Consider the following 26305-nt stretch of genomic DNA (forward strand, 5'->3'; position numbering starts at 1 on the left):
TAAGCTTAAAAGACCAAGCCCAAGTCAGCTCTATTTCTTGTCAATTTATAAATCATCCCACAGCGGAAATTGCCTGGTTCCTGCGGGCTTTTAAGATGGTGGCTTGGTTGGGGCGGATGTGGACCAGCCCTAAATGGGACCTCACAGCAGCAACAAAAATTCTCCGACAAATATCCACGATCATCGCCAAACTTAACTCTCTGCGACCATGATCGCTGGCGATTTCCCGGCGAACATGTTTCTGCTATGGCAGAAACCCTCTGAATGATTCGCCCGCAAGAATTGATCGTGATAATCCGCCGCCAGGAGAAGAGATCGAGTCATGAAGGTGGCCAAATTTAATTTACTAGTGCTGGAGCTGCCGCGTCATGCATTTTCCCCTATCGGACAACCTTGGATTCCACCAATGAACCAGCAAAATATGTGCCAGAGAAATACCCATCTACTTGAAACCACCATATCAAACAGTGTGAGCCCCAATGCCGAACCGACATTTTACCGGTTGGCCGTGGTGGAGTTGTTTCACTGATGCTGACGATCACCTACCCAAACCAACGTAGACTCCGGAGGGATCGGCAAGGGCTTCACCATGTATACATTGTACAGTGCCTGGTCCATCCCGACGGTGATTCGTTCATTCATTCATTTCCCTGGCTGTGGAGGCTGTTCGGGATTAACCCTCTATTGTGTACGAATCTCCCCACCCACTGTGAGACTCCCTAACAAGACCGAATCGAAAACGGTGCTGAAGAAAATCAGGTATAAGAATGAGTTCTGCTGGTCTGAAAGACTTCTGGTTCTCCTTCTCAACGCACGCAATCTCACTTTTGTCATTCTTTGCTTTCCTTTGTCTCTGTTCTTGTCGCTCTTTCTTTAACACCATCTCAAACCCGAAGGAAAAACTTCCAGGATGAAGTACGCTGCTGTTCTCACGACCGTTGCCGCCCTCGCCTCCCAGGCCTTGGCCGCTGGTGTCTCGGGCACCGCGGAGGGCTTCGCATCTAGCGCTACCGGTGGTGGCAGTGCCACCGCCGTCTATCCCTCTACTACCGACGAGCTGGTCTCTTATCTCGGTGACGATGAGGCCCGTGTGATCGTTCTGAGCAAGACCTTTGACTTCACCAACACTGAGGGTACCACCACAGGCACTGGTTGCGCTCCCTGGGGTACTGGCTCCGCCTGCCAGGTGGCCATCAACAAGGATGACTGGTGCACCAACTACGAGTCCAGCGCTCCCTCCACCTCTGTGACCTAGTAAGTCTGCTACAAGCATGATACTGGGTGTTAGCGTCTCGCTAATACGCACTAGTGACAACGCCGGCTCTCTTGGTATCACTGTCAACTCGAACAAGTCCCTGGTCGGTGAGGGCACCAAGGGTGTGATCAAGGGCAAGGGTCTCCGTATCGTCAACGGTGTCGAGAACGTCATTATCCAGTACGTTGGCCGCCATGATGCTCATACTCGGATGAAGGGTAGATATTGACCGGTTCTAGGAATATTGCCGTCACCGATATCAATCCTAAGTACGTCTGGGGTGGTGACGCCATCACTATCAACCAGGCCGATCTTGTCTGGGTCGACCATGTGACCGTATGCTTTCCTGATATCATGATTTGTACGGATAGGAACAAAATAACTGATAGCTCTCTAGACTGCTCGCATTGGTCGCCAGCACTACGTCCTCGGAACCGAGGCTGACAACCGCGTCACCCTCTCCAACAACTACATTGATGGAGAGTCTGACTACTCGGCCACCTGCGACGGCCACCACTACTGGAACGTCTACCTGGACGGCTCCAGCGACAAGGTTACTATGAAGGGTAACTACTTCTACAAGACCAGTGGCCGTGCCCCCAAGGTTCAGGGCAACACCTACCTGCATGCTGTCAACAACTATTGGAACGACAACTCCAACCATGCCTTCGAGATCGGCTCTGGAGGCTACGTCCTTGCTGAGGGTAACACCTTCGCCGATGTCACCGCTGCCGTCGAGAGCTCCTCCCTTCAGGGTGAGCTGTTCTCCTCCTCCAGTGATGCCGCCACCTGCAGCTCCTACATCGGCCGCGCTTGCAAGGCCAACTCGTTCACCAACTCCGGTGACCTCTCCGGCTCCACTGTCGATGTTCTCTCCAAGTTTAAGGGTGAGACCGTTGCCACCGCTGACACCGCCAGCACGGCCCCTGCCTCCAACGCTGGCCAGGGCAACCTGTAAGTGGAAACATTTGCTGGTTTCCATATTCCTCAAGATAGTAGCCGCTTGAAGCTGTAGTGGCAGTGATCGTGTTACACAGCAAGGGTTATTTGTAATTTACTGTGTAGATTATTGTCTACCTTAGCTTAATTTATATTATTCCTCGGAAAGATTCATAGACACGCAGGGCTATTAGACCTTAAGTTTGACTGGGTAGTTGGATGCCTTAAATGAGGCAATTTCAGTCCCACATGAACATGGATCGAAAAGGAAATGGGAATATCGGTCACGTCGAATATTAGCAATCCCAATATTTAATTACGACCTGCGCTCAGTAATTGGATATATCGCATATTCGGTGTCATTTCCTTGGCCGGAAATAACATGCAAGTAGGCAAGGCCGTGTGTCCCTGTTCCATCTTTCATCAGGAATGCTGGCAAGCTCTTCATACATTGCTTTCACTGCGGGGTCTGGGATCCTCTTCTCTCCTGGACAAGTAAAGGCATTATAATCAAGAGGGCTTTTGGGGCAATACTCGGCAAATCCTGGAGTGAATTGACCAAAACAACATCCACAACACTAACCATTGAATGATTTTGTATGAGTTATAAACGCCTTTTCGGAAGACAAGTGCAAGACGCAAAGGATTGCGGCTGTGTGCCCTTCATCTATGTTGCCCGCCAGTGGAGTAGCTAAACTGTTGTAGTTTCTTTCCACCGGTCAATCAAGGGATGGGTATATTTCCCTCAGACTCGTCACTCTGCATGGGAAGACGACACGTAGCAAGGATTCAGCGTTTTGTTCCATGCTACGCAGTTAGGCCATAATACCGAGCATCCCAGGGGATCGAAAAGATGTAGCATCAGGGTAAATTGTGATTCTATCTGTTTAGAGTCAAAAGTGACTGTGGTAAGCATCCAGTCCAACATCAACAAGTGCTAATTGCTAGAACTCTCTTCATTCTCTTTATTCTTCTGACGATTGCGAGCCGCACTGCCCTCCAAGCCATAGAGAACGTCCGCCGACATATTTGGGATTATCATCTCAAATGTATCTCGAACAACGGTATACTGATAATACCCGCAACGAGCGATCGGTTGTGTTTTCTTAATATCCAGCAATCCATCCGTGAGTACTTCCTCAGCGATGTGAACCCCAATAACCTTTCCAATGACGATATCGACAGTTCCCATGGGTGGATTTCCCGGTAGTCGAATGGTCGTGTGGTACTCGCATTCGAACTTCACGGGCGACTCCTTGACCATCGGAACATCGACGAGTGTTGCCTGCTCCTTGGTGATATTGCACAGTTCAAATTCGTCGGTCCCATAGGGGGTCTGTTGGGCCGAGATATTAACCGCTTCACGCAGATCCCAGGTCGCCAGGTTCCAGACAAACTTCCCGGTTTCTTCAGCGTTCACCACTGTATCCTTCCGCACGCCAGTGGCGGTCTGGTTGGAAGAAAACATAACATACGGCGGATCAAACGTCAGGTTATTGAACTGTGAGTATGGCGCCAGATTGCATTGTCCACTTTTATTTTTGGTGGAAATCCACCCAATGGGACGAGGGATCACGCAGGCCTAGAGTAGAATCCAGGTCAGCCTTGATCACCTCAGTCGATCACCGACAGGTCAATCACTAGGTATTTTTTTTTACCTTGAAAGGGTCATGTGGGAGATTATGCTCGGTAACACCAGGTTCGTAAAACATATTTGTGTAGTGAAAAAAAAGGAAGAACATATAACCGTTGAGTGATCGATTCAGGGCAAGGACTGTGTTCTAGGCTGAGGACAACAAGCCACGGTATAGAGATACGATCATGAACGGTTTTTATAGGTGTTATCACACGAACATTCACGGATAAAGCGGCAAAGAAGAACCTCATACTAGTAGTTCCTCAAGTGCCGGCAGTTGCGATACATGGTGGAGTAAATACTGTATGAATGGATCGCCCTTGGGGCTTCGGGGCGATCGCCGAGCGTCCGAGATCCGAGCGTCCGAGTGCATTCGTCCAGCCACCACGCTTACGTTTCCTGATCATGACTCGTGAGTTTAGAGAAATAATAATGTGATATTCGCGATGACAGTATGCAAACAACTCCTGGTATATCGCAATAAATCTATGCCCAATCAAACCCCGAAAAGCAAGTTCTATGATACAAACCAAAGGTCTAGTCTATAACTCTATGCGAATCCCGGAAGACCCATCTTGTGAACATAATCCTCCATGAGCTTGTCCTCCTGGTCAATGAAGGGCTCGACAATGGTCAATCCCCGATCAACCTCCGCCTTCAGACGGTCCCACTCATCGGACTTGCCATCGGCAGTCTCCGGTCTGTGAACGGCAGTCCCGTTGGCATGTCCATTCTCCACACCCGTCGCGTGCCCGTTGGCTGCACTCGTGTCGAGCAGAGGAGTGTATCCCGCCGCTTCGAACGCATCCTTCGGAGGAACCGTGTACCGACCCTTCTTGAGCACATATTTACTGATCGACACCGCCAGCAGTCTCTTTTGCTGGACCTCGCTATTGTCCTGGCCCTTCTTCGACGATCCCTTGCCCGGCTTGAGGAAGTAGGTGATGATGTAGATCCACTTCTGGTCGAAACTGGCAACATGCGACTTCACCTCATACTTCATGTAGGCCGGAATCTCTCTCTTGAAGTTGGTGTAGACGCTACCAAGGATAAATCCCAGCGGACCCTTCTTTCCTTCCGCCTTCAGATTCTTCTCCAAGAGCGCGGCCCCTTTCACCACAATACTCGACATCAGAGCGGTTCGGGAGACATCGAGGTCGGAGAAATAGGTAGAGTTGGACTTGTGCATGTTGAAATCGAGTTCCATGATAGGCGCGCGGGAGAAGATGCTAACGGGTTTCAGGATCTCGGTCGACGGGCGCGGGGGTTGTTCGACAGCTGGGGTGATGAGGTAGCCATGTTTGAAGAAGTAGCGGTACACCCGGATCTAGCGCGTGGTCAGTGGACTCGGTTCAATTCCGACAACTGTTCGCAAAGAATGGGATACATACATGCCATACAATGGGTAGCGTCTTCAGGTTCAGCAAGGCGAAGAAGATAGCTGCGGCTTTCCAGAAGCCGACAGACAGCCAAAGGGAGGAAAGAAAGGATTGTACGGCCTCCATGAGGAACAACTTAAACTATCACAATATTAATAAAAACAAAATCCACACATATATATATATATATGAATAAAGAAGAAGCGCCGCAGGGAAAGGTAGCGCCGTCTATAAATTATATGCAATCTAGGTCTAGCTTCAAGGGTTCCAGAAAATGAAAAGAAAAAAAAAAAAAAAAAAAAAAAAAAAAAAAAAAAAAAAAAAAAAAAAAAAAAGAGTAATTGGCAGAACTGGAGAGGAAAAAAAAAAAAAAAAAAAAAAAAGGCACTGAATGGCATGGTCAGGCCTCGGCTTATCCTGGTGTGGGTCCCCCATCGAGCCAGTTAAAGCAGCCAAATCGACTCCATGCTCGATTTTCTAATCAGATTCCAGTCCCAACAACAGAAACAAACAAGCGATCTTGCATGACCTCCGGACCGTTGGGGCAAATTACAAGGGTATTGTTCCATTTAGTCCCTCACATAAAACATCGAGCCATACCCACTCCACTCATTCAGACTATGTAAATCTATGTCGATTCTGCTATGTATTTTGTATCGCAGAAGTGCCAACTACGGAGGATAAACAACGGGTCCAGAACTGAAGAAGCGAAGCTTAGATGATCGACGATCCTTATCCGGAATTCAGCATATTCTACGGAGTACCCTGGGTCGATGCTGTGCAAACCTCACCCACAACACCATAAAACACGCCGTAGGTTGTAATTTATATATGAGTAGTTAAGGAGACGAAGTTTAGTAGTCTGCCTGGGATATATACAATTAGTTTCTCGTACCTGACCCTTATTTTGGAATTTGTTGTGTTATTGGATAAAAGCGGGGAGAATATATATCAAGGCAGATAGGCCATTTGTCGACTAGTAAGTAACTTGATCGAATCAGTGATATAGAAGAGGTTAACTGTGCCTGTGCCCACCCCGACTGGGTGTGGACTCAGATTATTCCCAGTTATCCTACCAGGATACATAGTATATACGGAGTACAGTCTGTGGTAAGAACCTTGAAGTTGATTTTCTCCAGTGATGTCATGGCCAGTCAGCCATTCCGGCCAAGGCGGTGTGGCCTTATCAGACGAATACTGCCAGAGGAGAACCGGACCGCTTTGGGCACCGCCTGGATATCCATGCTATTTCACCCTCACGCTCGCCCCGGATGCCATGCTCCGTACTCCATGATTGGTTACGTATTGTGGCATCGAACGATGGAATTGACCCCGTCCTCACGCGTGGATCTCACCACTCAAGCTTGTGACATCTGTAGAAGGCGGAAAGTTAAGTGCCATCGGACGCAGGCACGATGTTCGAGATGCGAGAGACTGAATCTGGTTTGCACATTTCTTTCTCCTTCCAAAGTACGAGGTCCAAAGAAACGGTATGATTGGCTGGTGCACTCTCACATGCCTGGAAGCCGCTCTGTACTCGCCATCTGGACCCATTGATTTGATATAACTAACATGCTTGTAAGGCTACGGACAGAGTCAGTGTCGCGGTCACTTTCCTCCGAAGGCATCTCAGTCCCTAACAATGGGAGGAGTCTCTCGCAGCATACCAAATATCCTACCGATGATCTTTGGGAACGAACTTGCTTCAAGCTGATTATGGAGGATTATATAGACCACCTGTATCCCCTGCTTCCCATCGTACACCGCCCGTCTTTTCGTCGGGCTCTTCGGGAAGACCGAGATTGCGAGGACTCTGGCTTCCTCGGCCTGGTTCTCGCCATCGCGGCCGTGGTTGTGGCTACCCTACCCAGTCGATTTCAACAGTATCGCTCGCTGAGCCCTCCCCTGCAGTTTCAGTCTCGACGCGATATGGTTAGTTACTGCGCCGACCGTATCATGAGGTTGCGGACTGCCACCTACTTCGATGAAATCAACTTTCAGAAATATGCTATCTCATATCTGCTCTATGCAGCATTCTTGCAGCTGGGGGATCATAATCGATCACGGATGCTGGATGTAGAAGCAATGCAGATTGCCCGCCTCTTAAACCTTCACTGCATCTCCCAATATAATGGCCTTAATTGCATCGAGACTCAACTGAGAAAGAAGGGGTTCTGGCTGATATTTTATAGTTTGGTGTAGGTATCTCGTCACTCCGGTGTCCAGGAGTCACCAGCTGATTTCGATCTAGTCATGCTCGACTTCAGAACATGCTTGGAGAACGACTATCGTACCTGGACCCTGCCTTGTTACAGACCATCAACCCAGAGGACATGATGCCGTTGGAAGTGGATGACGAATTTATTCTGGAGAATGATGTCCTGGTCTCAGGGTCTCAAACCCCATGCCTGGTAACGGGCTTCATTATTCATTCGCGGGTTTTCTGGGCTGCCGTAAGAGACCCGTTGCCTGGACACTCAGCAGAGGAACCATGCCCGTGCATTCGCGCTCGGGACCCTCAAATTCACATTTCCTATTTAGAAAACCGCCTACAAAGTTTGAAGTACCTTCTTCATGATATCCCTGCTATCCTCCGGCCATGGGGCCCACCAAATGAGGATCATTTGAACGATGGTCGTACGGATGCGATCTTGCGATCGAACTTTGCAACCATGCGGGCTAATATCCATGTCACCCACCTATGGCTCCAAAGCCTCCTTATTGACCAACTGGAGGCGGCACAGACTGGTCAGACGGGATCACTGCCGGAATCCTGCGCTGGGCATTCACCATACAAGATGGGCCCGAAAGCCCTGTGGTTAGAGAGAGAGGAACTGTGCCGACAACTCTTCTTTGTTCTCCACACACTTCCACAAGCTAGCTTGGAAGCCAATGGTCTTCATCTCGCATACAAAGTGCGGGATATAGCAGCAAGTATCATGACATGCCCATTCCACCCACAGGCACCGGAGGCAAAGCGAGCGGCCGAGTATGTTCAAGACGCCACTAGTTGGCTCTCTCGCCTAGACCGCAGTGAGAGTATTAATGCGCTGCATCTACAATCCTGGGTGGACACAGACCGCGTCCGAAGCGAGCCTAGCATCCCATGAGCACTTAAAGCGAAGATCTCTCATTTAGACTCCATAAACTCGTTATCACGTGTTGCAGACAATGGCATCAATTCCCCGACCAGAAGATCGTCTCACCGAGCTCTACCGAGCTTTCCAAGAAGGTACCCCGACTACTGGTGCCTACCATGATTCGATAGGACCCCTGATAACTACACCAACTACTACTTGTTTCATCCCAGAAGCTCGTCGCGCGGACCAAATCCACCGGGATAGTGATCACCGCTTGAGCAGATCCTTCCAGCCATACTTTGCGAAACTCTTTCAATTCTTTGAGGGGTCGTTTGATTGGGGGTGAGACCGGCGCCACGTAAAGCTGAATCACCTCAGCCCCAGCCCTCTGGCCTGTGTTCCGTACTGTGCATTTCACTTTCATATCATGGCTGCACTCCTTTGTGAGCTCCAAGCCAGATAGTTCAAACGTAGTATAGGAGAGACCGTGGCCGAACGGAAACAGCGGGTCCACGTCAGCCTCGTCGTAGAATCTGTAGCCAACATACACGTCCTCCCCGTACAGAACCCTTCCGCCTTCCGAACGGTAGTTGAAGTATGTTGGATTGTCCTTGAGGCGACGAGGAAAGGTAAGAGGAAGTTTTCCGGACTAAAGCGACGAAAGTTAAGCGTGCACCTCACCTCACCTCCAGCATATGGAATTTGTACTTACTGGGTTCACATCGCCGAAAATGACGTCGGCGATAGCATTTCCTGTTTCGTTTCCTCCATACCACGCATGCACTAATGCTTTAGCTTGGTGAATCCAGGGCATCTCGACCGGCGTTCCACTCTGCAGCACGATGACTGTGTTTGGGTTGGCGGCCAGAACCCGTTCGATTAATTGATCTGTATGAGGGGGTAGACTCATGGTCGTTCGATCTTCACCTTCTGACTCCCATTCTGCACTCAGTCCGGCCGTCAAAATAACCTGATCCACGCGGGCAGCTAGCTTGACGGCTTCCTCAATCCCTTCGGCTGGCGGAAGCCTCTTGCAGGCGCCGAATCTGAACCCTCCGTGTCCGAAATCAACAACGCCTGGCACCTTGAACTTGCCCGTTTTGGCACATCCCCATTGCACCTGGATTCTATACTCCCTTCCGGCCTCCAGATGAAGAGACCCTCTTTCTTCGACGGTGCCGCAACCCAAAAAGCTTGAGCCAGGCGTCTGTACGTCGGCATTATTGATGAGTAGGTGCCCATCCACATAAAGCTTTCCCGTGCCGTGGACACACAACCCGAAGTCGTAAAGTCCTGACTCGTCTGGGGTGAAATATCCTTCTGCGTCCGCATACCAAGTTGATTGCAGATGAGGATGGCTGTAGTCGAGGAAGAAGACCATGGCATCTGTTTCATGACGTTCTTCTATAGGCACTCTGGTTGTTGCGGTAGGTGGCTCGTTGAAGATTCTCAGGATAAAGCCCGCGTGGCCATCTGGGTTGCGGAGACGCTTGCCTAGTAACGGAAGGTTCTGATGGCCGTATACCCCCTGGGCAAAGTCCACGCCCTCCAATGCGGCATTGGTGATGCCTTCGAATGGTGTAACGGCAGCGTAAGGATTCAGCGCCGCACTGCCGCCGCCACAGTACGTTGCTACCTGAGCATTTGGACCGATGACTGCAACTCGTCTCCGCTTGTCTAGTGGGAGAATGCCCTCCTCGTTCTTCATAAGCACGATGGCCTCTGAGGCAACCTTTCTTAACAGGTGCTTGTCCTCCTCCCGATCCAAAAGACCCTCTGGGGCCCGTTCAGGAATTCCCGATCGACTGGCCTTCTGCACCAATTTCAGGACAGCCCGAACGCGCGCGTTGACGGTGGCCATGGATACCTTATTGGCTGTAATGGCATGTGTGAGAGCACTGCCGCGCCAACGCGTTGGACCGGGCATCTCCAAATCGAGACCTGCTTGAATAGATTCCGTCGTGCTATACGTTCCGAACCTAGTCGTAGAACGATATATGGTCAGGAACAGAGCATAAACATGCATGATGACAATTCTTCTTGTTCTTACCAGTCACTCATCAACAAGCCATCCCAGCCCCATTCTCCCCGGAGAATATCCTGAAGAAGCCGGGGGCTTTCTGCAGCATGGATACCATTCACCTTGTTATATGCCGTCATAATAGCATCAGGCTCCCCTATAGCAATGGCAGTCATGAATGGGACTAGATATATCTCCCTAAGTGCACGGTCGGTGACGAGTGAGTTTACTGCCATGCGCTCATGCTCCTGATCATTGCACACGAAATGCTTCAGGGTCGCAATGACGTTTCTCTCCTTCAAGCCTTTACAGTAATTGCCGGCTATGATACCCGAAAGGAGCGGATCTTCTGAAAACGACTCAAAGCCCCTTCCACCCAGTGGGCCACGCGGGATGTTGATAGTTGGACCCAGGACCACATGGGCACCTTTGGCCTTCGCTTCTGCTGCCAGCAGATGGCCAATCTTCACGGCTAGGTCGCGATCAAACGTCGCACCAATGGCTGTTCCACAAGGAAGGCATGCGGATGGTACGCTGCCAAAAAACTTTGTTCCTCGTAAACCGTTCGGACCGTCTGAGAGCCGGATCGATGGAACCCCTAATCGTGGAATAGGGACTGTGTGCCAGAAATCCTCACCTAGTAAGAAATTCACAATGGGGCGTGAGCTTTGTGCTAGCCTAGACGCCTGCGATCACGCATTGGCGAGGACGACATACCGGTCAGAAGCGCAATCTTCTCGTCTTGAGTTAACTGCTGTAGTATCTGTTCAATATCTGCTGTCGCAATGCAGTGGAAACCGCAGGCAGTTCCATCGGGGATAGACTCGATGCATGGCATAGTGTCCGTCGCTTTTCCTGTGCCTGTACGAAGCGGCTAGGACAATGGAAGAAATGTCGATGGGTAGTCAAGTACTGCCATTCTGCGTGGTTGATCTGGCCCCTTTTGTATGTGCATGAGACGCAAGACTGCGCTACTTTTCATGATCTTAGTTATGGTTGAATGGCGGAGCTCTGCCGAAGTACATCACTGAAGTATTTCTCCGTCGGCGTGAGAAGAGATGGAGACTTTGCTCCACACCGGACCGGGCCCCTTGACTCTCATTGCCCGGGATGGCGACCTTCTTCCCGATATCCTCTTTCCCCTTTTCTCCGTTTCTCCGTTTCTCTTCTCTCTCGCCGCATGGAGCGAGATCCACTGGTGTCTCCCGGATTTCCCCAAGTTTTCTCCACAGGTTCGCCTCTTGGTGTTGGATATGACCAGTCCCATGCAACCAGAAAACGTGTATGGCGTTTTCTGGCGTACAATAATTGGTCCCCGCCCAAAATTCTCCTTGCCTGCCGTCCGGCATAACAAGGGTTAGTTGCCAATTCTATGGCGGGCTAATGCCTCAAAACTTTACCCATCAGGAATTTCGAACTCCCAGTCGCACTCCCACCCCAGCTCGGGTTCGGAGATATAATTCACGTCCTCCCCTCGTCTTTCTTGGTCTCTTTGATTCCTGTGATCTTTTCATACACATTTACGCTTAGATTGGGGGATACCATGGGGACTACTAAAGCCGACAATACAAACAAGCCCGCCGGGGAGGAAGAGCTCGCAGCTGTCCTTCCCGCAGACAGGCCAGCCTGGTACAAAGAAAGTCATCTTCTTCGCCTGAACTTGATTATACTCTCTTTGGTTATGTTCTCCTCTGCGAACGGCTACGATGGATCTCTGATGAACGGGCTTCAAGCCCTTGACCAGTGGAATAGTTTTCTGGACTATCCTACTGGTGTACGTCTTGGATGGCTGAATGCCATATACTGGCTGGGGGGTGGTGTTGGCTACCCAGCTGCGGCGTGGTTGGCAAATCAGTATGGACGCAAGCCAGGGGTCTATGTCGGCTATCTTTTCTTAGCTCTTGGTTGTGCACTTCAGACAGCAGCTCCAAATGAGACTTCATTCTTGCTGGCGCGACTGTTTGTTGGCGTGGCGTCCGGATTATTTGGCAACTCAGTACCGCTACTTATCAACGAGATCGCATACCCTAGTCACCGTGGCGTGTTAATCTCGCTCTTCATGTCTGGATGGTACGTAGGGGGAACCGTGTCAGGGTGGGTGATCTTCGCATCACGGACCTACCCATCCTCATGGTCCTGGCGACTACCATCGCTTCTTCAAGCCCTTGTACCACTCATTGCGTTGCCGGGGTTTCTACTGGCTCCAGAAAGCCCTCGTTGGTTGGTTTCGGTTGGCCGTCATCAGGAGGCGCGCACAATCCTTGCACGTCACCATGCGGGGGGAGACACAAACTCACCGCTGGTAAACTATGAGATCTCGACCATTAGCGCTACCATTGCAGCTGAGCAGGAGACACAGAGCAGTGCTAGCTACATAGAGATGCTCAAAACACCTGGCAACAGACGTCGGCTATTCATCTCTATCAGCTTGGGCATCTTCGCGCAATGGGCGGGTAATGGCGTGGTCTCTTATTATTTGGCACTCATTCTGGACACGGTGGGAGTGACCAATGTGAAGGATCAGACGCTTATCTCCGCCTGTATGCAGATGTGGAATTTGATATTCGCTGTCCTTGGCGCATTCCTCATTGACCGATTTGGTCGTCGTCCTCTGTTCCTGGCATCCGCCGTGGTTATGTTCGTGAGCTACGTCCTGGTCACGGCACTGTCGGGATCCTTCTCAGCTACTCACCATGTAGCCACCGGAGCGGCTGTTATCCCGTTTCTCTTTATCTTCTTTGCAGGCTATGGACTTTGTCTGTAAGTTTTCCACCCTCCAAGCTGCTACCGCATGCCTCGCGGGCTAAATTCATGCTAACCATTGCAATTTCTCATAGAACCCCTTTGTTAACCGCCTATCCGTGCGAAATATGGCCTTTCCGCCTCCGATCTCGTGGCCTCACTGTGGCCTGGGTAGCCTCTATCTGTGCAATCTTCTTCAATACATTTGTGAACCCCATTGCCCTGGACGCTATTGAATGGAAGTACTACATCGTGTTCATCGTAGTACTGCTAATCTTCGGGGTGACAGCATACTTTTTCTATCCGGAAACTAAAGGCTACACGCTTGAACAGATTGCTGTGATTTTCGATGGTCCCACTTCTCAAGGGGAGAGCGATGCCGAGTGTGCAGTGAAGTATGCGGATGTATTCGATGATGTGAAGTCGCTCTCCTCAGCCACCCACCAAGAATCTATATGAAGAACCAGCAAGAGATGGCGACCTCCTGCACTGTATATCTGCACTGAGCTCAGCATATTATTTTGAGCTCATGCCATAGCGCACCAGTTACACTCAAGAAATACATCCATTTTTAAGAACTATTCTCTCCTCCCAGCGCCCAGCGGCCCACTAGGTATACGGTGTACGCGTTACGCAAATTACACACGCTTGAAATGATGTTCAACTAGCTCCTCAGCCAGAGGCATATCTGGACGTCGCCCGCAACCTGGCACCAAAAAGCCAAAACAACCAAGGAGCTGGAAGCCCGATCGCAATGCTGATAAAGGCCAGGACACTGGTGCCCCATCCGTAGCCTAGATCTCTGTACATATACGGAGCAAAGAGTGGAAACCCAAACCCAGCCAAGCTCCTGAGGAGCGCACATGCAGCCATGGCACTGGCCGCGTAAGTTGTGTAGCTATCAACGACATAAGTTTGCATTCCTTGCAAGCATCCCATCGTACCGGCGGAGAAGATGGCGACGCCAATATTAGGCATCATCCAGTGCATGTGGCTCTGTACACTCCAGCCGTACCAAAAGAGGCCGATGGTGATCATCCCGGAGCCGATGAACATGGTCGGCATGCGAAACTCGGGTACTCCACGACCGGAATTCTGTGCTTTGAGTCTGTGGTAGATGCGATCGATGAGCATGATGTTGAGAAAGAGGCCGATGGATGACCCAACAGCGATGGAAAGATAATTGAGGCCAGCAATGCCTGGACTTTCACCGTACTGACTACCCCATACCGTCGGGAATGTGGCCAGCAAGAGGTATGTCGTCCCGAAGAGGTAGCCCATGTACAGCGCGACTACCATCACAATCGGCTGAGTCGTGAACAGGCGGACCGGTCGCACCAGGGCCCTACCGAGTGTGCTGGACAGATTGGTGGCGTCTATTCCAGTATGTAGCTTGTGGTTCCCTGATTGTTGGACAAGGCGATTTCTCTTCCGGTTCAGAAGAGTAGCAGGATGCGACTCATGTAGCCAGATCAAACCAACCAACTGGATGGCAACCGCGACAGCGCTAGATGACCAGAACACCCAACGCCAGGTCGTATACTCCGCAACGAATCCTCCGGCAATGGGACCGACCACCGGGCCAAGGATCGGGGCGAGTGTATAGATTCCCATTGCCTTTCCTCGCTCCTCTGGGGTCCAGATATCCCTACCGACCGGCTGGTTAGTTGATATCGGGATAAGGGTACATCTCCTCTCCAACTCACCCAATAGCCGCGCCTCCAAGTGCAACTGGAGCACTCCCACCAATGCCGGCAAGAAAGCGAAATACAAAAAATTGCGCCGGGGTTTGCGCAAAGCCACAGCCGAGATTCCATGCCAAGTACCACAGGTTGCTAATTTGTAGGAGACGCACGCGGCCGTAGACCTCAGAAGCCGGGCCACAGAACAGTGGGCCGATCGCATAGGCCAGGATGAAGATCGACAAAGCTAACTCGACTTCGATATCGCTCTGCATGTTAAGGTCGGCACCCAACTGCGCCAATGCGGGAGCAACCATGGAGGAGGAAACGGGGGAGATAAAAGTGAAGATGGAGACGGCAACAGTATTTCGCCATTTATCCTTTTGTGGCCAGTTCTTTGGATTTTCCACATCGTGGGCCCCATCCCATGTAACAATGTCTGGATCAAATTGCTTGGTTGGGTTGTTCGACTTGGACCTGGAGGCTTCTAGGTCTTGTGGGTTCGAGTATTGGGTGGTCATCTTGCCCTATGTGGTGCTTAGATATCGAGTTTGCAATTCACTTGTCAATTCTCTGCTTAATCTGGAACGAACGATGACCGATTTATACTCTCTGGAGAGGGTCCTATTACTACGACCTGGGTAACGCCTACTAGAAGTACTAGATAGGGCTTCACGGAAGGTCAAGGAACGCCAGCCAATGGGAGGCTTGGATTAGTGTCGGGGCCGAAGCGGAGGGTCGACACTCCGGCCCGTAGTCCGAGCCAGTTGAATACTGATTCCGTCTACTCTTAACACCTTCTTCGTGCTGACGTGGCGAGACAATTCGCTTGACAGTACTCCGTATACGAGATTATTTGCTCCTTCAGACCACAAGACAGGGCATCGCGGCTGGTTGAGTACAGCAACAGACCCACCAAGAATCGCTATGAGTACACGCCCTGTGGCAATCGCGCCTGCGACAAGGAAGCCCGCGTCCGATAGCAATGAGGGTATTTTGACGCACTCCACTACGATGTCTTACAACTGTCAGCATTGCGTACGCAGGAAAATTAAATGCGACAGGGCCATGCCATCCTGCTCGAGTTGTCAAAAAGCCAAGCTTGAGTGCGCTTATAAGGCACCAAAACCACCACGGAAGCGGAAACGGAGGGAAAGTGAGGATGTGCAACAGCGCTTAGCAAGATACGAGCGCATTCTACAACAGAATGGTCTTCTCTCGACAACTGAGACACGATCGCCCTCTTACCGAGGAACTCCGGGGAGCGTCCATGAGGAAGGCCGTCCCCGCACAGCTCAAAGCGATGCAGAAAGGACTGGACGATTAGTTTCCGAGGATGGAAAATTACGGTACATCGACAGCCGAGTGTGGCTTGATGTGGCAGAAGTAAGTATGCAAGAGTTGTCCGACAATGGGGTGGACGACCAGGCTGCTCCCGTGGCCATGGACTTGCCGATAGATGATCCGCTTTCTGGGTCCCTGCTAGGGGTATCAAACAGCCTCGCAGGCTATCATCCTCCCTATCCAGACGCCATGAAGCTTTGGAAAATCTATGTCCAAAATGTCGATCCTCTCTGCAAGGTCCTGCACATACCCACAACCACAGAATTGATTGAAATAGTATCACAACAATCGACTGGAGCCACGCAAGCTCAAGAGTGTCTTGTATTTGCTGTCTACAATTTCGCAGTATATTCACTCGCCGATGAGGACTGTATCCGTGAATTTGGGAAACCAAGGGCTGCCTTGATGTCAAAGTATCAGTATGCCACACGGCAAGGGTTAATCAATGCGTCTTGGCTGAAAACAACCGATTTGCAAGTATTACAGGCCTACGTACTTTTCCTAATCGCAACGCGGACTCAGACCGATCCACATACGTTCTGGATCTGGACTGGTGTTGCGGTCCGTATCGCGCAGCGTATGGGACTGCACCGTGACGGGGGGAGCCTAGATCTATCTCCATTTGACATGGAAATGCGAAGACGCCTTTTCTGGCAGCTCATCCCCCTTGATGGCTACGCTGGCCAAGTGTCAGGCACTGGTATTTCCATCACACCGAGTGACTGGGATACGAAGCGGCCACTCAACGTGAATGATGAACAGATACATCCCGGGATGAAGCAGCCGCCAAATACACAGACCGGTGCCTCTGAGATGCTATTCTGTCTCACGAAAGCAGAGCTCTCTGAATTCTATGCCCGCACAGCAGTAAAGATGAACTCGATCAGTCCCAAGGGCCAAGTGCGAGATAACACAGAGATCGAGAGGCTAATAGACAACCTCGAAAGTGACATAGAGATGAAGTATCTGAGGCACTGCGATATCATAAATCCAGTACATATCCTGACACTTGGCATCGTCAGATCTGCCGCGAACATGGTACGCCTGCGCAGTCGGATGTCTTCCCTAATGAGTCAAAGTGTTAAGGGCGTGCAACGATGGGGGCTCTGCGTCCTCGCGGAGAAGATCCTTGACACCGACTGCGCTTTATATGCTAATTCAGATCTACGAAGGTTTCAGTGGCACATCAAGACATTCTTTGTCTGGGACGCTTTGATATGCCTTTTGAATTGCCTAGCTACGGACGGCTTCTTTGCGAACACAGAGCTAGACCGAAAATGGGAGAAGATTATCCTTGTCTACTCAAACCACCCGGAGATATTTAAGAGCAAGTGGGCACTCCATGCTGTAGTTCGCAAGATGACTCACAAGGCGTGGATGGTGAATCCACCAAGCAACTCCATGGCTGAGCCGGCGTTCATCAGCACGTTGCGATCTCGATACGAGACTGGGGACTATGGATGTGCAAAAACACCAGACAATATGATACAGCATGATGAGACCGCGGAAGATGCGTATTTTCTTGATACCCTTCTTCAAAGCCCTGGGGGGACTGACTTGTACTTCGACGGTAGTTTTAACTATGGGGCCGCCGATTGGATGTTGTGGGATCCAGTATAGTTAGTTGGATTCCAGTTGAGCACAATGGAGTACAAATAGGTTGTTGTAGGTGCTCAGGCTAATGCTCCCTCACCGAAGCCGTGCGTTAAGCTACCTCTGTTTGCTCGGATGAAAGAAGCTTTGTGGGGGACCAAGGTAACTCTCGCGTACACCACCGAGATCCACCACAATTTTCTCCAAGACGCAATTTTCATTATGAAGCCGGATACGGAGTGTGTGCAGGCCAGGGACGCCAAGGTCTATCGAATGACCGCGAGTCCAGATGTTGTCCATGACGGAGTCGTGCCACCCATCAGGGAGTTTGCCAGGCTTTTCTACCCGGGCCACCAGCCGGTACGAAGCTAGGACACCATCGTCAAGCTGAACGTTGTATGTGATGGGGGAGGTGGTATCAGTGTCCAAAGTAAGTGTGAACTCGAGGATCAGTGTCGCAGTGGCCGTTGGTGTGAATGTGATAAACGGGTATTGGAGATATTCTGAATGCGATGCTGGAGTGCCGACAGCCAGAGCAACGCCACCGGTCGGCGTGCGACCTATGAACGGAAGGATACGATATGACGATAAGAGCGAATTTATGAACGACGTGGCATATATGGAGACATGCTCATCTGCTTCGACAAATCCAGTGACATCCGCAGCGAGCGATCGGCTTTTTACTGGGATGTGAATCTGCTCGAAATCGCCGAGCGAAGAACGTAAGTCGACAAGCAACGTGTCGTCAAAATGAGTCGGTACTTGTTCCCAGTCTACGGATACTGTCACAAGTTCGTCTCCGCCTTTTGGCTGGATAGTTCCCGAGGATGGCGAGAGCGTAAGCCAGTGGTGTGGTGATGTGAGAGTCCAGGATACGGATTTGCTGCTTCGACAATAAATCTCGAAGTAGCGAGACTTGGGACCATAAGGCTCCATAGGTGGCAGCGTCACTCCAGCGATATGATCGCGACGGCTAGGATGAGTACGATCGGATTCTTCATTCGTGAGTCCCGGTCGAACACCGGGGTGCCCATCGACAGCGATTCCAATCCAGCCAACGATGGGGTTCGAGTCTTGTCGGTTTTGTACGAACGAGAGGCCGTTTATCATGTCGCGGGACGGAGCGTGCCATGATCGTGTATAGCCATAGTGCGGCTGGCGCATAATATGATTCCATTTCCCGTTGAGAAGAGAATGATATTCCTCGCTAAGATTAAAATCCTCGTCAAAGAGGCGGAGTGCCTCATAGGCCCACGAATTCGCTGTGTTGCGTCGTTGGATGGCGTAAAGTTGATTCTTCGCTTGCGCAACCCTGAGTGCGACATAAATATAACTGGCCTTAATCGGATGGAGGATGAGCTGAAAGTACGCCGGCATCATGGGCGCGGGAATCGATCTCTCGACTTCTTCCGCTTGGCCCAAGAGCTCTTGCCAACGATGCAGAATATTCCCAGCTTCCTCATAATTGATGAGAGAGAAGGTATCTGGTTCGATATGCTCATGCTTCCGAAGGGCGACTAACCGGTCATACTTTAACAGCAATTCCGAGCACTGTTGCGCCACGGCCGACCCCAGATGAAAATTGCCTTTCGCAAAGGTATAGAAAAAGTCCTGCAGTTGATGCATTCCGAAGCTTGTCACATCCCAGGCAAGGGTGAGAACGAAGGTTAAAGGAACCTCCATCGGCTTCAGATCTCCCACGTTAAAGATCCAGATATCCTTGGCTCCTCGATTGTACGTTTGTTCCAGCTGCTGCCAAATCTTCCCACACGAGTTGCTATTGAGCCACTTGTAGCTTCTCGGAACTCCGACGTATTCCAGATGGTAATAGATCTATATGTATTAGTGAGACTCGTGTCAAGCTGCGGAACTACAGAACCTACACCTGCTCCCCCACGCCTTGTCGATTCCGCACCGGATGGTAACCTGCGGACAGTGCCAAAGTTGTCATCAGCAAACAGGAGTGTAATGTCCTCTGGGATGGGAAGCCCGTTGTCGTAGTACTCTTGGACTTCCTTGTACAGTGCCATTAACTCTACGCAAAGGTCAGGATAATATGTCGGTCTGTGCAAGGACGCTGAGACTTACGATGCACGCCATCTTCCTCTCCGTAGGTATTCTTGATAATAGATCGTTGGGTGGAAAGAACGTCCTTGAGCACAGCGGGTGGGTCCTCAGCATCCATTGCTTTATCACCATGGCCTCGCATGCCCATGGTGAGATAGCTCTCATACTTCCTGGCTCGCTCAGCACCTTCCTGGAAATACTTGGTGATCGTCGGTTTGTTTTTGATCCATGACCAGCTTTTTTCCGGTTCATAATAGGGACGGTCGAACCATTCATTCATCGCCCTCTGCATTGGCTCATGGTGCGAGGTGGATACCACAATACCATATGTATCAGCCGTCTCTTGATTTAGGGGATCGTCTATGAAAAAGCTGCTTCCTGGATGAGGAAAGCCGAACCACATCGCAGGCCACAGGAAGTTCGCCTAGACACGGTCAGAAAGCAGGAATATGCTCGGACATGATCGTCGCTTCATACCTTCAGCCGAAGGAGGAGTTCAAAGACTCTCTTGTAAAACTCGACATTGAACTTGGGTCCGAATTTCTCGTGCACCCAGCCAGACAAGGATGGAGCTTCATCGTTGAGGAAGATTCCCCTATACTTCACACTCGGCGGCCCATGTTTGGTGCCCACATTTAAGGCGTAAATCTCCCTGCTTTGCTTCGGGGGTACATCGGCCCACCAATACCATCTCGCAGGATTAGTTTCGTCTTCACGAGGGAAGCACGTCAACTTACGGAGAAACTCCGATCTGCTCGGATAGCGTATACAAGCCGTAGATCACACCTCTTTTGTCGCTCCCAGCAATGACAAGGGCCTTGGTCGCTCCCTGAATAGCGTCGTGAAGGATTGTTGTCATGTAACATTCCCATTGCCCGTCAATCGCGGCTACGTCAAGCTTGCCTTCTTGAATCAAGTTCTGGATGGTGGGCGACCGAGCGAGACTGCCCACCACAATAGCGACCTCTACAGCGGAGTCTTGGCTCAGATTCGAAACGATCGGAGAAGCACCTTGGCCTGTAACCCGCGCAAAGTCTTCCGCCAGGGCTTCGGCGGCGATGTGAATACCCGCGAAGTCTTCCGGGTCAACCACGATGGACGCATTGCTAATATCGATGCATCCCGCGGAGGGAGCATGACTTGCAAACGCAGGTTCGTACATTTTTTCTCTCTGTGGGTGGAGACGGGCGGGTGTTTTTATCCTACTGGCGCTTAGGGTATATACTTCCAGCATCAGTGCCGTCGAGTGAGTGGGAGGGCTGGTCTTGATAAATGTGCCGGGGGAACCACAGGCTTATGGAGCAATGCAGGATGACCATGCAGGATCCCCCCAGCATGGTGAGGCTTCCAATTAGAGATTGAAACAGCTACTGATGATCCCCTCGGGTCAATCTAGTCCGAACACACTTCTTGATAGACATCTCCCCTAGTCCTTGTATGTTCTGTTGACATTGGAAGCTGGGCGTGTATCGAACGGCCTGAGTGATCATCGAGCAGCTGCGGTGCAGGATAAGAGGAATCCTGAATGGCCTTCGTTGTCATTGACTAATTTTAGGTACATACATACGGTTGGCGAAAGTTGCCTGCAACCTCGTGCGTATGCCTTGGCTGTGAACCGTGGAATTAGTCTGAGGCTCGGCATTACAATCAGCCGACGGTCGCATCCGCATGATCTCGGTCAGCTTGGCTATTGCCACTGCCTTGGTCGGCTAAGGTCCACGGCCACTTTCCCTTCTTCTACATACAACGGACATTCCCGATCGACCATCCAAATCAATATCTTTCAAGTTCTTGAAGATTTAATTTACTACCTCTTGGAATGTCTCACCGCCGTATGGTACATGTTAACAACACCAGTCCTACTTGCCAAATCAACACCAACTCCAAGCGTTGTTCACCTCCTCCAGAAAAGTCCTTGCGCGACGTGGTCCTGCAGAGCTTCTGCTTCGGGCTTTACTAGTACTTGGTTACATCCAGAGAACCGCAGGTCTATATGGTCATCAATTATCTAGTGTCCTATCTATTTCAATTGTCTTCCATGTATTCTTTACACAAACCAAAGAATGGCGTTGCAGAGATTAGAAATGTCCTGATGGCTGTTTCCCTGCTACATATATTTTGCCCTGGAATATGCCCTGAAAAAGTGTAAAAAGCCTAATGCAACATCAACCTGCAGAATTCCATCAATGGAGCCAAGTGACTACCAATCGACAACTTCGTTTGCACGGCCAGCCACAAGGCTCAGGAGGTGTGATGTGGATTCGCCCGACAGCATCAAGCGCAATATCTCCAGGGATCTTCAGGTCTGGGTCATAGTCCGACATATGATAAAGCCGGCACATGGATTCAACGGTAAGGAGGCAAGCAATGCAAGAGCTTGTTTGCATCGCATTACCTCGTTGCCATCATTGGCATAAGGGGATATGTGTCTGGAAGCTCTATCAGGCACCTAACCTCGTGTAGGGCAGACTTTTCCCGTTCCTGGTCATCTTTATTGATGTGCATATTTTCGCCTTCGTTCTTTGGTCTGGAGGCATTGATGGCAGACAGCAAACACAGCATTTGATTGCAGGGTTATAAATATCAACGAGAGATTGTGGTAGCAAGAATAGCATCATCACAGCCACTTTTGGATATCGGTGGGGCTTCGCTTCCATTCAATCTGGTAGCCTAGTCGTTCGGGGGACTCCGAAGATGAGCCCATTCAGCCCGCTATATCAAGTCGAGCCACGGTTGACACCAGACCACACGCGATATGACACGTTGTGTGTCCGCGAGAATAGCGACATGAAGTGCAGTACATCGCAATATAGTCATGACATACTTGAGATCCGTTGTGATATAGATATTAGAGGCACCAAGAGTTCGAGGTCGTAAAGAGCGACGACCCACCCGGGTAGCCCTAAAACTCTTCTCCGCAACAAAAGTCGGATAGCAGTGGGTCTTCATGTGTTGGTGCATTGATGCTGACACTGCGCCACTACGGCCGTTACCTAAATCTTTAGTAACAATAACCTTATGCCCCCGAGGATTGGTCAATTTTCTCCCCGATCCAATGGCCAGAGGGCAAAATTTCAATGTGGTGGATACACCGTGCACTCGATCACGGCCGTTGCCCTGAAGGGTTGCATCGCTAGTATCATCGCATATAAAATGCCCTGGTGCTCCAGGTTCGATTATCGTTGACTGCCTGCCAGAGAAGAGCAAAGAGTCGTCATTCCTTGAAAGATGGAGCCGATACAGCTTGGAATCCATGTGGTGCAATCCGTGATCGCGTTGATCATCCTAGGGTGCTCGATCTATGGCGTTACTATAGCATCCACCACGACAGGCTTCGGGCTTGCTATCTTCACGGTGAGTGCCTTTATCCAAATACTCGTTGCATAAATCTAACAGGTGATCCAGGCGATTGCAACGATCCTAGTTGCCATCTACATTCTTACCGCATCTTTCATTGCCAAGAGCATTTATAAACTCTGGCTTCTCGTCGGAGCGAACTGTGTCACGGCGATCTTTTGGATTGCGACCATCGGTACATTGGCATCACAACAATCTTGGAATCACCAATGTCAATACAATCACGGACATTGCTATAGGAAGCGTGATGGAAGCAATAGCCATGGTGTGCAGGCCGCAACGATTGCGCTTAGCGTTATTGACGGGTAGGATACTTGATGAAGAAAGTCATTGAACCTCAACTGACATAGACACTTTAGTCTCCTGTCGATCTTCTCTATTGGGTACAGCCTATGGGCCAAAAAGAATCACCGAACGAAGACTCCTGCAACTGAATGAGCAGGATAATTTGCAGTGCTATGATGTTTACGTTCAAGTTACCTCGGCGAGCTTATAGTAATATTCAATCTCAACAGATTTTAATGCATCCTTCGAGCTGTGGTGGTGGTAAATAGTATTGTGTAGGCAGATTACCAAAACAGAAGCAAGCGAGATTCACATTGAAACAGCAGGTACATAATGCAAGTGCTCACAACAATCGTCACGCGATTCGTTGGCAATAAAGAATTCCGACTCTCTCGCCATTGATCGGACAGGGTAGCAGATTAGTCAAAAGTGATGATGACCTTGGTGGCATTATGTCTTTCAAACCTGGCGTATGCCTCCGGAGCGTCCTCAATGTTGATGACATCGCTCACTATAAACCCCGGTCTCGCTTTGCCGGACGTGACAAGGTGCAGAAGCTCAGGCGCAAGTTCGATTGGCTTCGATGGTCCAGCCCCCCAAGTGAACTCTCCGTAGAAGAATTCGGCGAGTGGGAAATCGACATGAGTATGGACGGTCGAGGCACGAGGCGCAGTTGAGGTATTGTTGGATTCGTGCGAGTAAACCCCGACTGTGCCCATTCCACCTCCGGTGGCAGTGACAGCCAGCATGTTACGGATGATGACGTCCGACTGTACGGTGAGATTTCTGTTCACCTGCTCATATCCAACCGCGTCGATGCTCCGAGCAACTCCGTTCGGCTCCAGTGCTAATATCTGTTCCACTGGGTCGGCGTTCCGGAAATTGATAGGGATAGCTCCGATAGATTCGGCAAGCTGCAGTCGCTCGGGCACGTAGTCAACACTGTAGACAGTAGATGCACCTCGCAAGATGGCTGAGTATGCAGCCATCAGTCCAACAGGCCCAGCCCCAAATACAGCGACCGTGTCACCTGCGTCGAACCCTGCGAAGTCCAGAGATGCCCAACCGGTACCAAATATATCGGATAGCATAACATAATCGTTCAGCAGTGAAACAGAATCATTGGTGCTTGGGTCGGTGTATTCGAGGGTTGGAACTGGGATAAGGCCGTTGTCTCCGAATGGTACACGCAAATATTCAGCTTAGATTTTAACCGTTAGCTTAGAAGGGATTCATACTCGGCAGATGTACTTACCCTGCGTACCACCGAGACTGCCTCCATTCCCGTAGCCGCCGTACATCTGTGTGGTGAGCTCGGTGTGCAGATGCCCTTCATCAACGGTGAAAGGGACAATCACTGGATCCCCAATCTTGAGTGAGTCAACACCAGATCCCACCTCAGATACATAGCCAAAGCCCTCGTGTCCCAGCCCAAATGGAGCTGGCATTCCTTGGTTTGTTCCTCGATAGATATGCAGGTCGGATCCGCAAATAGCTGCTCTAGACATCCGAACAATGACATCTGTCTGGTTTATGATAGTAGGCTTTGGCAGGTCCACCACAGCAACATTATATGCATCTCCTTGCCAGACAACAGCTCGCATCGTTGCATTGATAGCAGATACGTTGGTGAGCGCCATGGTGAGGGGCGTAAAAGACAGACACTGTGTTAATGGACAAGAAGAACACAGTATGCGAGCCATATTTATACCTGTCAAACATGCGTGCCATCCTATTGCTATTGTCCTGAAGAAGCCCCACAGGACAAGGGTATGGACTTGCTCGCTTTTCCGTGGGTTCTAGAATGTCTCCAACACCCCCGGTTGTCCGGCCTCAGCCACTTCAGTGTATGCACTAAACATTTACTCTCCCTCCAATTTGATTACACTGTGGAGACTTGTGTAAGCCTGGTGCATTAAAGTCGGGCTTGGCGCTGCCTGTAGATACGCGACTCCTTCGACATCTGCAGATAGCATATCCAATACTGTTAGCGCGACCTTTCATTCCCCCTGCATCTTGCAGCCTAGACCAGCACTCGTAATGACAGTCTGTATCACATACATCAAGTAGGATAGAACATTAGTTATGTGTGATAGCTAAAGCCGTGGAGAACGAAGATAGGACAATCTCTGGACGGGATTTCGATACCTGCAGCATTAGGCCGAAAGCTAGGTATTCGACCAATATTATAATCATGGAGGCCAACTTCCCAAAATGAGCGTTTCTTCAATGGCCCGAAGATACTATCGCCAAGTAAGAGCATTCCTTGGCTGAGAATAAGCAACCTGCATTAGCGGCGGAGCGAAAGAGATGTCGATCATTGCCGGTGGAATGTTTCGGTTGCTCGAGGACTCGGAGATAAGAATGTTTATCCCATGTTTTCAACCGCTTGCTTACAGGTGACGCAGTCTTTCGGGTTCGAAAGATAACCTTCTACTAGCCCCTGCACGTCGTTTTGCGAGTGGCCTCCGTATTCCAATGGCCTTCACACCAGGATCAAAGGGACACATAGGCGTCTTTGGCTCGCCCGGCACTCTAGGCGGTTTATGTCTACTTGATTGCCCATGCCATCAGGACTCCGAGGGAGATAAAGGCAAAGGAGAATCAAGGAGACTTAATAACCGTAAATGGAGTAACAACAAGCCACCCGAATCAAATATATTTGCAATGTCATCGAAGTTCACTCTCGCTCTATCCTTGTGTAAAACCTGTCTGAGTCGGAGTGGAAATGCAACCCTATCTGTTCCCGGCCTGTGTTTTTCCAAATACTACCACTAAAATAACCCGATTGTAACAATTACCCTGAATATAGTGCCGCCCGTTATTGCCTTCCATATCTGCAGACCGAGAGATGCTCTTTCAAACCCTAGTCGCGTGATTTTAGAAACGTGTTGCGTCTGCTGAGTTGTATTCCGTGATCGCAGGA

General features: G+C 50.3%; 11 protein-coding genes across 11 annotated transcripts; 5 read left to right on the forward strand and 6 right to left on the reverse strand.

The window, feature by feature from the left end:
• Nucleotides 1-910: 910 nt before the first annotated feature.
• Nucleotides 911-2213, forward strand: BDV37DRAFT_273815 (polysaccharide lyase family 1 protein; the record flags this gene model as incomplete). The annotated part of the gene is made up of 4 exons (XM_032085122.1): nucleotides 911-1254; nucleotides 1289-1435; nucleotides 1495-1591; nucleotides 1653-2213. The coding sequence occupies 4 exons, from the start codon at nucleotides 911-913 to the stop codon at nucleotides 2211-2213; spliced, it is 1149 nt and encodes a 382-aa protein (XP_031938489.1).
• Nucleotides 2214-2813: 600 nt separating this feature from the next.
• Nucleotides 2814-3972, reverse strand: BDV37DRAFT_255651 (flavin reductase family protein). Its single transcript, XM_032082745.1, has 2 exons — nucleotides 3853-3972; nucleotides 2814-3776 (listed from the first exon to the last, which is right to left on the reverse strand). The coding sequence occupies exons 1-2, from the start codon at nucleotides 3934-3936 to the stop codon at nucleotides 3132-3134; spliced, it is 729 nt and encodes a 242-aa protein (XP_031938490.1). The 5' UTR covers nucleotides 3937-3972; the 3' UTR covers nucleotides 2814-3131.
• A 170-nt stretch (nucleotides 3973-4142) lies between these two features.
• BDV37DRAFT_255653 (acyl-CoA thioesterase) lies at nucleotides 4143-5436 on the reverse strand. The gene is made up of 2 exons (XM_032082746.1): nucleotides 5222-5436; nucleotides 4143-5157 (listed from the first exon to the last, which is right to left on the reverse strand). Exons 1-2 carry the CDS (start codon nucleotides 5333-5335, stop codon nucleotides 4381-4383), a joined length of 891 nt encoding a protein of 296 aa, XP_031938491.1. The 5' UTR covers nucleotides 5336-5436; the 3' UTR covers nucleotides 4143-4380.
• Nucleotides 5437-6529: 1093 nt separating this feature from the next.
• Nucleotides 6530-8319, forward strand: BDV37DRAFT_273818 (beta-glucosidase; the record flags this gene model as incomplete). The annotated part of the gene is made up of 3 exons (XM_032085123.1): nucleotides 6530-6699; nucleotides 6859-7407; nucleotides 7461-8319. The coding sequence occupies 3 exons, from the start codon at nucleotides 6530-6532 to the stop codon at nucleotides 8317-8319; spliced, it is 1578 nt and encodes a 525-aa protein (XP_031938492.1).
• A 67-nt stretch (nucleotides 8320-8386) lies between these two features.
• BDV37DRAFT_273819 (beta-glucosidase H) lies at nucleotides 8387-11147 on the reverse strand (the record flags this gene model as incomplete). Its single annotated transcript, XM_032085124.1, has 4 exons — nucleotides 8387-8938; nucleotides 9002-10268; nucleotides 10340-10946; nucleotides 11027-11147. 4 exons carry the CDS (start codon nucleotides 11145-11147, stop codon nucleotides 8387-8389), a joined length of 2547 nt encoding a protein of 848 aa, XP_031938493.1.
• A 608-nt stretch (nucleotides 11148-11755) lies between these two features.
• Nucleotides 11756-13617, forward strand: BDV37DRAFT_185778 (general substrate transporter). The gene is made up of 2 exons (XM_032079569.1): nucleotides 11756-13069; nucleotides 13147-13617. Exons 1-2 carry the CDS (start codon nucleotides 11853-11855, stop codon nucleotides 13508-13510), a joined length of 1581 nt encoding a protein of 526 aa, XP_031938494.1. The 5' UTR covers nucleotides 11756-11852; the 3' UTR covers nucleotides 13511-13617.
• A 106-nt stretch (nucleotides 13618-13723) lies between these two features.
• BDV37DRAFT_273821 (MFS transporter) lies at nucleotides 13724-15254 on the reverse strand (the record flags this gene model as incomplete). The annotated part of the gene is made up of 2 exons (XM_032085125.1): nucleotides 13724-14699; nucleotides 14758-15254. 2 exons carry the CDS (start codon nucleotides 15252-15254, stop codon nucleotides 13724-13726), a joined length of 1473 nt encoding a protein of 490 aa, XP_031938495.1.
• A 349-nt stretch (nucleotides 15255-15603) lies between these two features.
• On the forward strand, nucleotides 15604-17742 carry BDV37DRAFT_185847 (putative C6 transcription factor). Its single transcript, XM_032079570.1, has one exon. The coding sequence runs from the start codon at nucleotides 15661-15663 to the stop codon at nucleotides 17695-17697; it is 2037 nt and encodes a 678-aa protein (XP_031938496.1). The 5' UTR covers nucleotides 15604-15660; the 3' UTR covers nucleotides 17698-17742.
• A 45-nt stretch (nucleotides 17743-17787) lies between these two features.
• Nucleotides 17788-20899, reverse strand: BDV37DRAFT_273823 (uncharacterized protein; the record flags this gene model as incomplete). The annotated part of the gene is made up of 5 exons (XM_032085126.1): nucleotides 17788-19503; nucleotides 19554-19705; nucleotides 19759-20161; nucleotides 20215-20428; nucleotides 20475-20899. 5 exons carry the CDS (start codon nucleotides 20897-20899, stop codon nucleotides 17788-17790), a joined length of 2910 nt encoding a protein of 969 aa, XP_031938497.1.
• Nucleotides 20900-22856: 1957 nt separating this feature from the next.
• Nucleotides 22857-23690, forward strand: BDV37DRAFT_255672 (MARVEL domain-containing protein). The gene is made up of 3 exons (XM_032082747.1): nucleotides 22857-23091; nucleotides 23143-23399; nucleotides 23454-23690. Exons 1-3 carry the CDS (start codon nucleotides 22966-22968, stop codon nucleotides 23530-23532), a joined length of 462 nt encoding a protein of 153 aa, XP_031938498.1. The 5' UTR covers nucleotides 22857-22965; the 3' UTR covers nucleotides 23533-23690.
• Nucleotides 23691-23798: 108 nt separating this feature from the next.
• BDV37DRAFT_296325 (glutathione-independent formaldehyde dehydrogenase) lies at nucleotides 23799-25019 on the reverse strand (the record flags this gene model as incomplete). Its single annotated transcript, XM_032090085.1, has 2 exons — nucleotides 23799-24535; nucleotides 24635-25019. 2 exons carry the CDS (start codon nucleotides 25017-25019, stop codon nucleotides 23799-23801), a joined length of 1122 nt encoding a protein of 373 aa, XP_031938499.1.
• Between the last annotated feature and the right edge of the window lie 1286 nt (nucleotides 25020-26305).

The sequence above is a fragment of the Aspergillus pseudonomiae genome (assembly GCF_009193645.1).
Source record: "Aspergillus pseudonomiae strain CBS 119388 unplaced genomic scaffold BDV37scaffold_67, whole genome shotgun sequence".
Taxonomy (NCBI): domain Eukaryota; kingdom Fungi; phylum Ascomycota; class Eurotiomycetes; order Eurotiales; family Aspergillaceae; genus Aspergillus; species Aspergillus pseudonomiae.

Excerpts from the sequence above, each read along its gene's own strand:
- BDV37DRAFT_255651 (XM_032082745.1), bottom strand. The coding sequence starts at position 3,936 with ATGTTCTTCCTTTTTTTTCACTACACAAATATGTTTTACGAACCTGGT. Across the intron at positions 3,777-3,852 it reads TCCCACATGACCCTTTCAAG|GCCTGCGTGATCCCTCGTCC; the intron begins GTAAAAAAAAAT and ends ATTCTACTCTAG.
- BDV37DRAFT_255653 (XM_032082746.1), bottom strand. The coding sequence starts at position 5,335 with ATGGAGGCCGTACAATCCTTTCTTTCCTCCCTTTGGCTGTCTGTCGGC. Across the intron at positions 5,158-5,221 it reads CGCTACCCATTGTATGGCAT|ATCCGGGTGTACCGCTACTT; the intron begins GTATGTATCCCA and ends ACCACGCGCTAG.
- BDV37DRAFT_185778 (XM_032079569.1), top strand. The coding sequence starts at position 11,853 with ATGGGGACTACTAAAGCCGACAATACAAACAAGCCCGCCGGGGAGGAA. Across the intron at positions 13,070-13,146 it reads GCAGGCTATGGACTTTGTCT|AACCCCTTTGTTAACCGCCT; the intron begins GTAAGTTTTCCA and ends AATTTCTCATAG.
- BDV37DRAFT_185847 (XM_032079570.1), top strand. The coding sequence starts at position 15,661 with ATGAGTACACGCCCTGTGGCAATCGCGCCTGCGACAAGGAAGCCCGCG.
- BDV37DRAFT_255672 (XM_032082747.1), top strand. The coding sequence starts at position 22,966 with ATGGAGCCGATACAGCTTGGAATCCATGTGGTGCAATCCGTGATCGCG. Across the intron at positions 23,092-23,142 it reads TCGGGCTTGCTATCTTCACG|GCGATTGCAACGATCCTAGT; the intron begins GTGAGTGCCTTT and ends CAGGTGATCCAG. Across the intron at positions 23,400-23,453 it reads GCGCTTAGCGTTATTGACGG|TCTCCTGTCGATCTTCTCTA; the intron begins GTAGGATACTTG and ends TAGACACTTTAG.